Here is a 14,142-nt window from a genome sequence, read left to right on the forward strand (position 1 = left end):
CTGTCTTTCTAGGAGTCTGTATCAGATGGGCCAGTGCCGTGGAGTTGCAAAAACAGTGTGTCATTTGTGGCAGAGCAGGTTTCTCACCACCCTCCTAGTAAGTGCTCAGCTAACTAAACACTAATTTTATCCCTGAGAGCAATATTATGCCTAACTAATTTAATTTATCCCCACCTGTGGAAGAAAATGGATCCAATTTACATGTTACCAGAGATTTTCTTAAAGGCACAGTATGTAATATTTTTGGATTAAAATATCCATAAATCACTAGAACAGTGGTATATATTTTGTTGACTTTTATACTTACATTATCCCAAAAGTTTTCAAGAATGTTTAAAACCAGAGAAACAAGCTATTTTAACCAGGACACGGACTGTCGCCTATCAATGACATCAAACCCACGTTTCCCTCGATTTATTTATTTATTATACACTGTTTCTTGATTTACCGCGAGTGTCTCATAGGTCACTGAGTGAACGCACAGAGTGGCATTATAACATAACTTTCAACACACTTAATGATAAAACAGCGCTGCGTTACCCCACATACACATGAGCACAAGAAGCGGAAGTCGTCTGGGGCATAATAAATACTCTACTGATCTCAAGCCCTGTTTCGCACTTGTCTCTCATTATCAATCGCTCCAACGGGCTCGTTCCACTCCACTGGCTTTCAGCCCCACCCTGCTTCATACTACAGTAACGTTAATAAATATTTTATACATTAGCTCATCCATGAATATGATTTCTGGCCAAACCTGTCGGATTCTTTTCCACCGGCTGTAGAGGTGAAGACAATAATTCCCATGATTCCGCAAAATCGAGGCATCATCAAGTTATGCCTTTGTATTGAATAAGCGACATCTTGCGGTGAAAATTACATACTGTGCCTTTAATCTTAAATCTGTTACTGGTACTAAAAAGTAAAATTCCAATTATGTGTTTTAATGAATACTTTATTTAGTTTAGTTTTCTACATAAGTTTATACTTTTTTATAAAAATGTGATAATTGGTTGTGATTTTTGGGAATTTTTCTAACGCTGTTGTTCTTTTGCAGTATCTGCGTTTTATGCCGAGTGTTACAGCAAGAAAATCCAATTCAACGCCCACATCTGGACGAAATCGAAATTCCTTGGAATGTCAATTGGTGTCCATAATATTGGTCAAGGTAGTCAAGGACATTGTTAGGTTGTGATTAATAAACATCAGTTCTATATTGCTGTGCTTAATTGTTCTCTCCTGTCTGTTTTAGGTTGTGTTACTTGTCTTGAATATGATGAGCACTATATTCTTAATTTTCCCAATGGCTATGGGAGGTAAGCATTGTTTGATTCGATCACTTTTAACAATCTGGGGCTGTATTCACGAAACATCTTAAGGCTAAAAGTAGCTCCTAACTTACCGATTTAGGAGAAACTCTTTTAAATAATGGGTGTGTCAGTCCTAATTTTAGGAATCCTACATTTTTGTATTTCACAAAGCATTTTAGCGCTAAAACTAGCTCCTAAATCTGTGAAACGTTAGGAGTAGTCAAGAGGACTTCTAAGTCACTAAGACCAAATCACAAACAATTCTAATGGCTGTTGCGGACCTTTCTTTCTTTCTTTCTTTCTTTCTTTCTTTCTTTCTTTCTTTCACTTCACTTCTTGTCTACTCACTGTCCTATCATAACAAAAAGGCAAAAATGCCAAAAATAATAAATATTATTTATTTAATAAATAAATAAGAAAGTAATGTCTGATTACCTGTGGCAGTTGTTTCACGAGTTCACACTTACAAATAATCTGATATAGTAAAATAAGCGTTTTTGCCGTGTTGTCCGAGAGGATCGAGAGCTCCGAGCAGGGAATTTAGCCCAAACCCAGAGTAGCCTACTCCTCAGAAAACTATCAAGGTAACTAGGTGAGTCGGCTGTGCATACTGTATATATGTCTCCTCTCGAGCTGATTAGATAGTGCTCCTCCTGAACTTGTTTATAAAAACTTTTTTGTGAGGCTGAGAATTAGCTGAACATATATTGTTTAATTAGTGACACTAAGCCTACTTTTTAAATCTTTATTTGAATATGGCAACATTTTTATTTTTAAATCGTTTTCGAATATGGCAACATAAGTTCTGCAATATTTCTATCGCTGACAGAGACTCCTCCCCCATCAGCCAATCACTGTGTCCATAGTTAGTAAGCATGATGACATCATCCGTAGCAACAAGGTCAACCCCACCCTTACTCTTAGTTTAAGACTTCTATCTATTCTTTAGTAAAAGTTGGTCTCAGCAACTTTGTGAATAGGTTTTAAGGGAAAACTCTTAAAGGTGCTATAAGCGATGTCACGCCTTTTTTAGGCCAATTTTTTTTCTCACATACAGCAAACATCTCCTCACTATCCGCTAGCTGCCTGTCCCCTAAACACACTGGAAAAAAACGTGGTCTCTGTAGTCAGCACAAGCTCCACAAAAAGCAACAAAACCAAGCTTGGGCAGTCTGGACCACGAAACATCATAAACAGTGCTCCAGCCAATAACCGACAAGAATGATTTGGGGGTGGAGGTTTGGGGTTAGTGCGCGTGCACATGAAGAGGGAAGTTTGAATTGTATGATTTTGATATGGCCGACACATGACCAAAGAGACGACGTTCTGATGAAAAACTTGCAACGAAAAGGGAAAAAGAGAAGGAACGCAAAGTCCCGAATTTACATCAGAAAAGCCTTCGAAAGGTGGCGAGAACTCCGGCGGCAGAAGGGCTTCCAATCAGGAAGCACGGAGGGGAGGAGGAGGAGGAGGAAGGGTCTAGCTAGCCTCTGTTTTGCTTGACAACACTTCGAACGTCAACAAGAAGTTACTCCACCCAGGATCGCATGGAGCACCTTTAACTAAGAACTTTTACTGCTAATTAGGAGAACTCTTAGTGCTAAGATAAAAAATTGTTGTGAATACGGTCCCTGATATGTTTGAGATTTCTAGTCTAGAGGATGAAGGAGGCATCTCATCCATCTCCCTGTGCTCCTATAGGTCAATCCTCACTGTTCCTTGGGTTGAGCTGGGTGGGGAGTGCAATATTTCCTGTTCCAAATCTGGCTACAGTGCCAATATAGTTTTCCACACCAAACCCTTCTATGGAGGAAAGAAGCACAGGATAACTGCTGAGATATTGTAAGTCAAAGTATTGCTTTTCATAAAAACTGCATTATAAATGAATAAATGTCACTTAATTAAACCACCCGATGAATTTCAAATTCAGACATTTGAAAAAATCTGAACTACTATGGTAAAACACAGTGTTTTCTTTAGTTATAATGGTAAATTTATGCAGAAAGACATCAAATTTGTATGCAAATGCATTAAGCATCTGATATGAGAAGGTTAATATCCATATTAATTGAGAATGTTTAATAATATCCTCATATTATTGTCCTTCTTTTAGTGCTCCCAATGATAAGAAGTCATACTGCTCCATAGAGGGAGAGTGGAATGGTGTGATGTATGCAAAATGGGCCACCGGGGTAAGTTTGAACCCTAGAAAACAAGAAAAGGAAGTACATTCAAGAATAAAATTAAAGTAACATAATTGCTTTCCTCTCAGGAAAATGCAGAATTCATTGACACAAAGAAATTGGGCATTATTAAGAAGAAGGTGCGGAAATTGGAGGACCAGTTGGATTATGAATCCAGAAGGTTTGTAGGCCAGATTTTTCTCTCCTTTCTAAATGTTGTCTTCTTCATAGAGCCTCTGATTTGCCGCAACATGAAACTTCTCCAAACGTCCATTTTCTCTTAAGCTACAGTGCAGATTCGATTTTTAATTTTGGGCTCCGTGACAAGTCATGGGAAACCAGCCTTAAAAACCCATTTGAATTTTGTGCGTTTAAGAATGAGCTTTAATCCTTCTGGTTCTTAAATCTCATTTGTATTCCTGATTGATGTGTATTATTTTCTCACTCGATCTGGAAGGGTTTGTGACGTGATTTAGAAAGTCCACATTTCAAATCTGTGGTTGAACATTCCGTGCAAATCTTGCTATAGACAAAGTTTTAGGATTTTGCAAATGGTTTTCATTAAAAGTTATTACGTGTTTTAAGTTGTTCGCCATTTCTAGGTCCCTAATCAAATAAATACATTTGTAGAGTAGATGTGTGATGATGAGCACAGAAGGTCAGATGTTCTTGTTTTGCACAAACTTGTGTACTGATGTTATTAAAGCAAAAAGGGACAAATCAAACCCATTAATTTGACTCAAAGGAACACTACACTTTTTCAATTTTCCAACTCCCCTAGAGTTAAACAGTTGAGTTTTACCGTTCAGCCGATCTCCGGGTCTGGCGGTAGCACTTTTAGCATAGCTTAGCATAGATCATTGAATCTGATTAGACCGTTAGCATCTCGTGCAAAAAATGACCAAAGAGTTTCGATATTTTTCCTTTTTAAAACTTGACTGTTCTGTAGTTACATTGTGTACTGAGACCAACGAAAAATGATAAGTTGTGATTTTCTAGGCCGATATGGCTAGGAAGTATTCTCTCATTTCTGCGTAATAATCAAGAAACTTTGCTGCCATACGTACCATGGGTGCAGCGGCGCAATGATATTACACAGCACCGTGACAACCTGCTTGCACAGGGACTCAGGGAGCGTGCTGGGGACTATTTTCAGGCGCTGCGTAATATCATTATTCTCCTTCATACTCAAATTGTTATTTTAATAATATAATTTGTAATGGCATAAACTGCATTAAATTAGAAAAATGCAGGTACAAGCATTTTCACTAATGGACTTTTGGACCCCACTGTTTTGTTTGCACCTTATTTATTTGCTGATCTTCAAAAGGTTATTTTTGCGCTGCGGCTCCTCTGGGGACCTGCTGAAGTGATGTTTTTTTTTCTGCTTGGGTACCTCTGTGAGATGATCTGATGCAGACCGTTGTTATTTCTCTGTCTGGCTGTCAGTTTGTGGAAGGACGTGACAGTGAACCTGAAACTCAAGGACATTGATGCTGCGACGGAAGCCAAACACAGCCTGGAGGAGAAACAGAGGGCGGAGGCCAGAGAGAGGAAGGAAAAGGAAATGCAATGGGAGACGAGAGTGAGTGTGCTTATATACACACACATTCGGAGGGGAAATGTGCCGTGAGGAATAATGAGATTGAAATATGACTCTGATAAATGGTTCTTAATTGGTTCCTGTTGCTTATTACAGTATGTTCTTAAGCTGAGTGTTATGATGTACATAGCTGGATGTTTATAGAGCCCAACAGTGCCTGACAGTTTTTCAAATTAATTTACTCTGAACATATTTGAACTTTTTACCAAACCAACCAACTAAGCATTTAAACACATTTTTTGTAAAATTAAGTTAAAACCACACTGACTTATGGTTTCAGTAGAGGCATATACCATCGTTTAACCTTTGAGCTCATGGTAGGCCTGTCTATTGTTGCCAGACTGGATGGAAACTACTGACTTGTTTTACATGTTCTAAGCTGATTTGGGGGCTAAATATGGGAAATGGATTTGAACCATAAACTGTAAAAAAAATATGGTCCATGATGTCACCTATAGGATTCTGAAGAGCAGTTTTGAAGCATGAAGTAGGGCAGCGCGTCACTCCCGGATAACAGAAAATAGGCAAAGAGGCGGGACGTGGGCGGAGCTGAGGTGACGCGATGACTAACAGACAGCAGATAAATGGCTATCCACCTGTCACTCAAAGTGGCCACGCCCTTAATTATGCAGAACTTTAAGGCTTTATATAATGTAAACGAATGAGTTATAAAAAAAATTCACCCCCTCACAGTTGTCATGAAGGGCAAAATTTGCCATATAGACCAAAACCACAGTTTGTACCTGACTGTAAACATGTTTTTCTGCTGTAAAGTTGGGCATTTTAACATGGGGCTCAATGTGATTCTGCTCCCTTCTGGAGCCTGTCCCTAGTGGCCAGTCGATGAATGGCAGTTTAAGTCACTTCCGTATTGGCTTCAAGAGAAACTGCGGGAGGTTGCCGCTTGATTTGAACATTTGTAAAATAAATCCAATTCTTATTGGTGACTGAAAGCATTAGCAAATTTTTTAATATTTCAGCCCACAGTTTGAAAACACATGTTAGACAATCAAGGAACTCGTAACTGTAAATGAGGCCAACATCCTCGTAATTTGAACAGAGCTCAATAATATGGCTCTAGATGTAATATTGCTCAATAATATGGCTCTAGATGTAATATTGCTCAATAATATGGCTCTAGATGTAATATTGCTCAATAATATGGCTCTAGATGTAATATTGCTCAATAATATGGCTCTAGATGTAATATTGCTCAATAATGTGGCTCTAGATGTAATATTCCTCAATAATATGGCTCCAGATGTAATATTGCTCAATAATATGGCTCTAGATGTAATATGGCTCAATAGTATGGCTCTAGATGTAATATTGCTCAATAATATGGCTCCAGATGTAATATTGCTCAATAATATGGCTCTAGATGTAATATGGCTCAATAGTATGGCTCTAGATGTAATATTGCTCAATAATATGGCTCTAGATGTAATACGGCTCAATAATATGGCTCTAGATGTGAACAGAATGTTCCTTGAATGTTCCAAAAAACCAAAAGGATGTTAAAAGGGACGTTAAAGAGGAAGTAAATATTTTTTTGATGTATTACAAAATATCTTATATTAATTCATTAGTTTTGCCTTCAGTACAATGTCAGTAAAAAAGTAAAAATGTAACTTTGAAATATATTAATATTTTAAATGTATATATTTGTATTATATTATATTATTGCATTAAATTACATTAATAGTAGTTCAAGACTGGTCTGCCTCCATGTTTGACCATGGAGATGGTGGTCCATACCGCTGATCCATGGGTCCAAAAAGTTCCAGTTTGTCACGTCACTCCATAAAAAATTCTTCCAGAACTCCACAAGTCTATCCAAATTAATTGTAGCATATTCATGTCGGCTTTTTATGTTCTTCTTGGTTAAGACTGGCATTTGGCAAGATGTCCATGTCCAAGGCCATGCTTGTCTAGTGTTCTTCTTCAACTCTGCATTGAAATGTTTTATTCCTCCTTTCATCAGGTCTTCTTGCAAGTCTTTGGCAGTAAATTGAGGCTTTTCCTTCGTTGTTCTGATCAAACATTTTATTTCCCTTAATGAAATTGTTTTTTTTCTTCAAAACCCTTATACCTTCAGTAGCCTTATGAATAAGGCTGCCAGCCGAGTCTCTAGGAACTTTTAGTGTTTTGGAAATCTACTTGTAGACATATAGACTTTATAATGTGATAATTTGTTCTCTATAGCTTTTGTGAGCGCTCTTTTGACTTGCTAATCAACTTTAGCACATGCATGGGCTAGATGTATGTATGTGTAGCAGCACAAGCTAATTCAGTTTTGTTATAGTTTCCAAAGGCTTTATTGTGTTTTAACACAATTTTGTACAATACCATACAAATAAGTAACATAAAAACAGCTGCGTTGAATAGGGGTTGACTAATTATGACATTAGCTGTATTACAAAAAAATAGCTATAACTCAAAAGCATTACTTTATATATTGACATCATCACTTTTTGTATTTTCCACTAAACTCTTTATCTTTAGAAAAGCTTACATTTGTAAATTATTACAGTGTCTGGGGGGTTGAACAATTTTGATAGTAAGTAAGTAAGGTAAGTAAAGTAGAGATAATTAAACGTTCTCACATATAATAAATGGGTCTATATAAATTAATATATGTAGTTGTCTTTTTGTTTTAGGAAGGGGCTCAAAATGTTGAATGTGAAAATGAACAGTGACAGCAGATTGGGATCTTGTTTTTGCTGAAATGTACTTAAAAAGTGCTCTAATGTAATGTAAAACACCTTGAATCGACTTGATGAATGAATTGAACTGGCTTGCTTTCAGATCAATGCTTATGTTTAATGTGTGATTTGTTTGTTTCCCTGCAGCTGTTTCACGAGGACGGTGAATGCTGGGTCTACGACGAGCCTCTCCTGAAGCGACTATCATCGCAACGACACTGAGGACGTTTCCAAAACCACAGAGTCTAGAAAACAGAACTCTCTCGCGAACCACTTTTCTTCTTCAGCCTTGGAATGACTGACGAATGAACCCTTACAGCTTTGCATTTTCGAAAGTTTGAATGAATAACAAGAAGAAAATACAAACTCAAATAATCTATACAAATAATAAAAAAAAAAACCTCCCTGCTCGCTAGTTCAACACTTCCACCTCTCTACCACCCCTTGAGGAAGAACAAAACACCACAAACACAAAGAAGACGTGATCAGAAGCCCTTCAGCATCACAAATCAAACAAGCGCTCTCGTCGAGGCAAAAGAAGAACGATCCCGCTGGACGTCTCTCTCTTCCACTCCTGAGGGGTTGAGGTGTTTCTATCGAACAAAACTGAAAACTACAGCGTTCTGTATCTCAGGGAAGCAGCGGACTGAGGATCGAAGGCTGTATCTTAATGTTCGAAAAGCCTTAACGGTGGAATTACAAAGTAAACAAACAAAAAAAGAGAACTTGGTTCACATACTGCTAGCTACAGCTATTTATATATAGAAGATATGATATATTCTTGTTTTCCATTTTTCTTCTTTCTCTAGGGCAATAGTAACTGTTGAAATATACATACTTGACGGCAACCATTCCCTTTATGTTCTACTCCATCATCAGCCTTTTAAGAGATACACTTTTATGCTACAAAAGCCACAATGAGCAAAATTGACCATTTACATTATGGGGCTGAAATTGGAGACACCTTTGCCATGGTTATAATCCATTCCAATTCATTTTTTTGTTTTGTTTTTGAGAATGATTTGATATGCTTTTTTTATAGAATGCTGCTTGAGTGTCCACATAATTTATCAACTTCGTATATAAACTAAAACTGTCCATTAGGAAATCGTAATGGTGCACAATAAAACCATTCGAAAAAATCTGTGCTTCTACCGCTGAGGTTAAGCAATGTTATCACAAATTGCCCTGCAATCTCTCTTTCTGTGAAATGTCACATTTTAATCCAAATAAATATGTTTCATATAGTCATGTATCACAAAGATTTGATTCTCTTCTTGAAGGTGAAATGATCTGTAGACACATTGAGTCACTCAGGACAGCGTTTACTCTTGATGAATACATGGAATGACGTCTGTACATGGTGTAACACTTGCAACAAGCAAAAATCAAATTGTATTATCCTTTTTTTCTGACATGCAATTCGAGCAAAACTGGCAAAACATTATTACTGTTATAGATAAAAAAGCCATTTGCTCTTCATCTGTAGTAAATCTGAGGCCTTGCCATATGCAGTAAAATTCACTTTCGCCTAGTATTGCTTTTCAGAGGCAATCCCAAAAAACTTTTTTTTTTTGCCTGACAATTGATTGTAACAGATTTCCATGTATCAAAATATAATATTAAATCTCAGTGAGACCAATTTGTGTGAGAAAGTTGAATGCATTTCTTTTTCCAGACATCCAGAGTTGAATGATGCTGAAGGTGATTTTATTTTAGGTGCTAGGTGTAGGTTTTTTACTGTATTTCATTTTAAATCAATCAGATTGACTTGAAAAGTCCAAATGTGCAGGTACCCTGCAAGCAATACATATGCAGTACATCATATGCCACAGTCAGTTTTGGGTGTAATTAATTATTAAGTAGTCTAGTTACTGTAATTTGATTACTTTCTCTTGAAAAAGTAAAGTATGGGATTACTCTTAATTTGGCTGTACTTTACAGTTACTTCTGATGTTATTGCATTAATACTGTATATTCTATTGAACAATTCTATATACAACAGTGGATTTTGCATTAAAATGTTAGGTTAAAATTTATATTTTTATGTTACCTTCCCCGTTTACACACTTTGATCAGTTCAAGAATAATTTTTGTAATTGTATATTGTTTATTTGAAAGAATCAAATGTGTAGTTTCGTGTCTGCTTTTATTGTTCAACTGGTTGAAGTCGATATGGGATTTAGAAAGTAATAAGTAATGCAATACTTTTTAGAGAAAGTAATTAGTACAGTAATCTAATTACACTGGTGAAGATGTAATTAGCAACTAATTGATTACTTTTTAGAGTAACTTAGCCAACACTATTCACAGTAACTTGTCTTGTTTGTTATAACCTTTAATTGCCAAGAGATGCTGTGTAGTCTATATATATAGGCTACACACACCTTTGTTGTATACAAAACTTCCGTGATTGTTCTCAAGATAGAAGTGTTCATGGAAATTTGTTCTGCACACAAACAGAATGGATGAAAAATAACTTTCATGCAGGTGACCATCATTAAAAACACATTTAGCCGTGTTCTATAATATTGGCTAGAAATTATCGGGGTTTTATTGATCAAAATGAGTGACTATGACTTAGATCCATTAAATGGAACCTTATCTGACTGTCATTCTCAATAGATAGGACTGTATCTAATCACTGGTGCTACACTTAGTATATAAGATCTATCTGGCCATTTGAAATTAATATTAATGCTTCTTTTTAGCATTGATCCAAATTCAAGTAATGGACATAAAGTGCCCAGTAAGAGCTCATTGAACGCAAATGAAGGCACCATAGCGACATCTTGTGTCAGTATAATAGCTACGGAATTTCCCAGAAAGCATTGCGCTGAAACCGTATAAAAAGCAAAGCGACGCATTCATACGGTCTCATTCTTCCGCGGCGCAGCTGTGAGAAGGTAATGTTGTCTTTTTGTGTAAGCGCTGTAATTAATTTCGACTTTTATGGTGTAAATCCGATACGGAATTGTTCAAAGTGATTGCTAGTTTGTTTTTGTTTCCATATATACATACGAAAAGTTAGCTTGGTAATGCGTAGTGTGGTCCACGTGGTACAGGCCTCGAATGAGCGATAAAATGCTTCTAAATTAACTTTCCCGTTTTTTTGTTGTAAATATGCTTCAATTAACTTGTATATCTAACTTAATGATGGTAAGAAACAAGCGTTTAATTCGTTATGATGAACTGTAAAACAACTTTGAGCAATAAGTGCACGACCTCGTGTTTAACGTTACCTGTATGATGAAGATAATGTTGGTAGGGACATCTGAGATTAACTGATGAATGCCAACAATTCTGACATGTATAGCGATGTAAACTACTTTTAACAGTTACATGAACAATCTTTTAAAAGAGATTATTCCCTTTCCAGGCCCAGTGTCCTGAAGAGTTTTGCAAAGGCGTGAGACCGCAGGTAAATATACTTTGAGTCTTGTTTTAATCGCATTCATGAATATTTGTTTGCCTATGATGAATAATGTATAAGAGTAGTGGACAGAAGTGATTTCTGAGAATTTTTACGCTGAGGCATTGTAAGGATTTGTGTTTGAGACTTGATTAAGTCACAGCCTTGTGATCAAGTTTTATTTTTGCTTGCAGGAATCTGGAGCATATCTGAAGCACCGTTGCAATGTGTCCAAGGTATTTATTTCTTATGAAATGTTTTGCACTTTATATTGGTGCTTATGATGACTCTATTTGCTACTCTTGAGTTCAGGCTGATGAAATTGCAACCACCAAGATATCTTATCTGATGCACATTCCTATGGATTTTCAGTATATTGTCCTGTTCGTTTTTGTTAATTTATACCAATTGTTTCTGTTCATAGGAACTTGTGCAGTGCAGTTGAATTTAAAGGTAAGCTTTTATCATTTTAAGAAGCCCATAAGTGCCTATTTAGGGTGTGGCCATACACTGTTCATGATGATTGTTTTAAAACAATGGGAATCTCTCTGATAAAGACTGAAAGACATCAGCATACTGAAACAGTCCTGGTTTAAGCACTTATATTTAATTTTTTTTCTCTATACTAATAGCGTTTCGCTTACAGGTTTCTCAAGAAGCTGGAACAAGATGTATGAAGATGCTGTCAGCTGATCATGGTAATTTCTGATATTTTAAGGCACATGACTTGCCTGTGGCAAATGATGATTGCATAGTTCAGCAGAATTTCCATGTAGAACACACAACAAAAGTCTTTCACCCCTAACTGATGTCACCAGTGTTTTATATCAATACTGCATTAGTTATTGCTCTAGTCTTACTCCTGTTTCTTTTTGCAGGATGAGAACTGCATGGGCTCAATTCTATCTGGTGAGTTTGAGATTTTGACATGGCCGCACCCAATACATGATGTGACTGAATATTTGAATAGTTCAGCTGAAAATCCATGTAGAACAAAGGCAATATCTTTCGCTCCTAGCTGATGCATCAACATGAGAACTAGTATATTTGCGCACTTTGGCAGTGATCTTACTTCTGGCTTCAATTTCTTGCAGCTCTTAATGACTGGTTGGTTGTAAATCTGTGGCTGTCTGAATGGCTTACTGGGTAAGTGCATTATATGCTTCTAAACTTTTCTTATTTTTCTCTCCCTAAATGTTCTTCAGGAAAACCCTTTATTTGCCGTATGATGCAATTAACATTTAAATGTTAATGAACTCTAGAACCATGTTAGCCAATAAAAGTATGACTGCTTACTTGTATGATGAAGATTAATGTTGGTAGGGACATCTGAGATAAACTGATGAATGCCAACATTTCTGACATGTATAACACTCATGCTATCTTTAAGCGTTACATGAGATCTTTAATTAATAAATAAAATCTCTCCAGGCCCAGTGTCTTCAAGACTCTTGCAAAGGTGGGAGCCTGCAGGTATATAAACCTTAAGTCTTGTTTTAAATGCATTCATGAATGTTTGCCTATGATGAATAATGTATAAGAGTAGTGGACAGAAGTGATTTCTGAGAATTTTTACGCTGAGGCATTGTAAGTTTTTGTTTTTAAGACATGATTTGTTAGTTACAGCATTATCAGGGGTTTATTTTTATTTATTTATTTGCTTTCAGGAATCTGGAGCATATCCGAAGTGCAGTTGCAATGTGTCCAAGGTATTTTATGAAATGTTTTACATTTTAGAATAGTGCTTATGATGACTCTATTTGCTACTCTTGAGTTCAAACTGATGAAATTGCAACCACCAAGATATCTTGTCTGATGCACTTTTTGAATTTTCAGTATATTGTGTCATGTTCTTTTTGTGACCCTTTACCAATGTTTCTTTCTTCATAGGAACACGTGCAGTGCTGTTGAACTTAAAGGTGAGTTTAAGAATACCCATACACTGGTGGTGGCCATGCACTGTTCATGATGATTGTTTTATAAAACAATGGGAATCTCTCTGATAAAGACTGAAAGACATCAGCGTACTGAAACAGTGCTGGTTTAAGACCATTGTCTTTCCTTTTTAAATTCTCTATACTAATTGTTTTTCACCATTACAGGTTTCCCAAGAAGCTGGAACAAGATGTATGAAGATGCTGTCAGCTGATCAAGGTAATTTCTGATATTATAAGGCACATAACTTCCTGTGGCAAATGATGATTGCATAGTTCAGCAGAATTTCCATGTAGAACACACAACAAAAGTCTTTCACCCCTAACTGATGTCACCAGTGTTTTATATCAATACTGCATTAGTTCTTGCTCTCGTCTTACTCTTATTTATTTTTGCAGGATGAGAAATGCATGGGATAATTCCTATCTGGTGAGTTTGAGACTGACATGTAATGCATGCACCCAATACATGATGCGAATGATGATTGCATAGTTCAGCTGAAAATCCATGTTGAACAAAAGCAATATCTTTCGCTCCTAGCTGACGCATCAACATGAAAGCTGGCATATTTGAGAATTGTTTTTCCAGTGATCTAACTTCTGGTTTCAATTTCTTGCAGTTTATTCAAATGAGTGGCTGTGGGTAAATCGGCTGCCTGAAGAAGTTCTGGGTAAGTCTAGTTAAAGTGACTTGTGAGGGGTACCAAAGTGTCTCAAACTGATGAGTTTGAATCAGGTCTCTGATCTCTTTGAGGACATGAATAAAACCTTCTGATTAAGACAAATAAAATGTGTAGCCTTTTTCTCAAGCTGGACAAGATGGTTAATTGGCTTTGTTGTTTAGGGCTGACAAGCGTGACATGCTGATGACTGTCAACCCCGAGCGATGTAAGTGTTATGCATTTCACAATTTGACTTTTTATTGACCATTATGATGAATCAAATATCCACTGACTTTTAACATGGAGGATGGATATTAGCTCTGGCTGATCTGG

The 14,142-nt window shown here is 36.7% G+C and overlaps 1 protein-coding gene across 8 annotated transcripts in view; it reads left to right on the top strand.

Moving 5' to 3' along the window:
* osbpl9 (oxysterol binding protein-like 9) overlaps positions 1-9,048 on the top strand; it is a 42,955-nt gene extending 33,907 nt beyond the window's left edge. For all 8 annotated transcript variants that reach the window (XM_079827647.1, XM_079827648.1, XM_079827651.1 and 5 more), the window contains 8 exons: positions 13-97; positions 1,058-1,168; positions 1,253-1,316; positions 3,012-3,152; positions 3,424-3,502; positions 3,583-3,674; positions 4,943-5,078; positions 7,949-9,048. In XM_079827647.1, coding sequence (XP_079683773.1) covers positions 13-97; positions 1,058-1,168; positions 1,253-1,316; positions 3,012-3,152; positions 3,424-3,502; positions 3,583-3,674; positions 4,943-5,078; positions 7,949-8,023 — 783 coding nt within the window. In that variant the 3' untranslated portion in view covers positions 8,024-9,048. The remainder of the gene's footprint in view (positions 1-12; positions 98-1,057; positions 1,169-1,252; positions 1,317-3,011; positions 3,153-3,423; positions 3,503-3,582; positions 3,675-4,942; positions 5,079-7,948) is intronic.
* Positions 9,049-14,142: the final 5,094 nt, after the last annotated feature.

Source organism: Gobio gobio, assembly GCF_949357685.1.
Source record: "Gobio gobio genome assembly, chromosome: 10".
NCBI classification, from domain to species: domain Eukaryota; kingdom Metazoa; phylum Chordata; class Actinopteri; order Cypriniformes; family Gobionidae; genus Gobio; species Gobio gobio.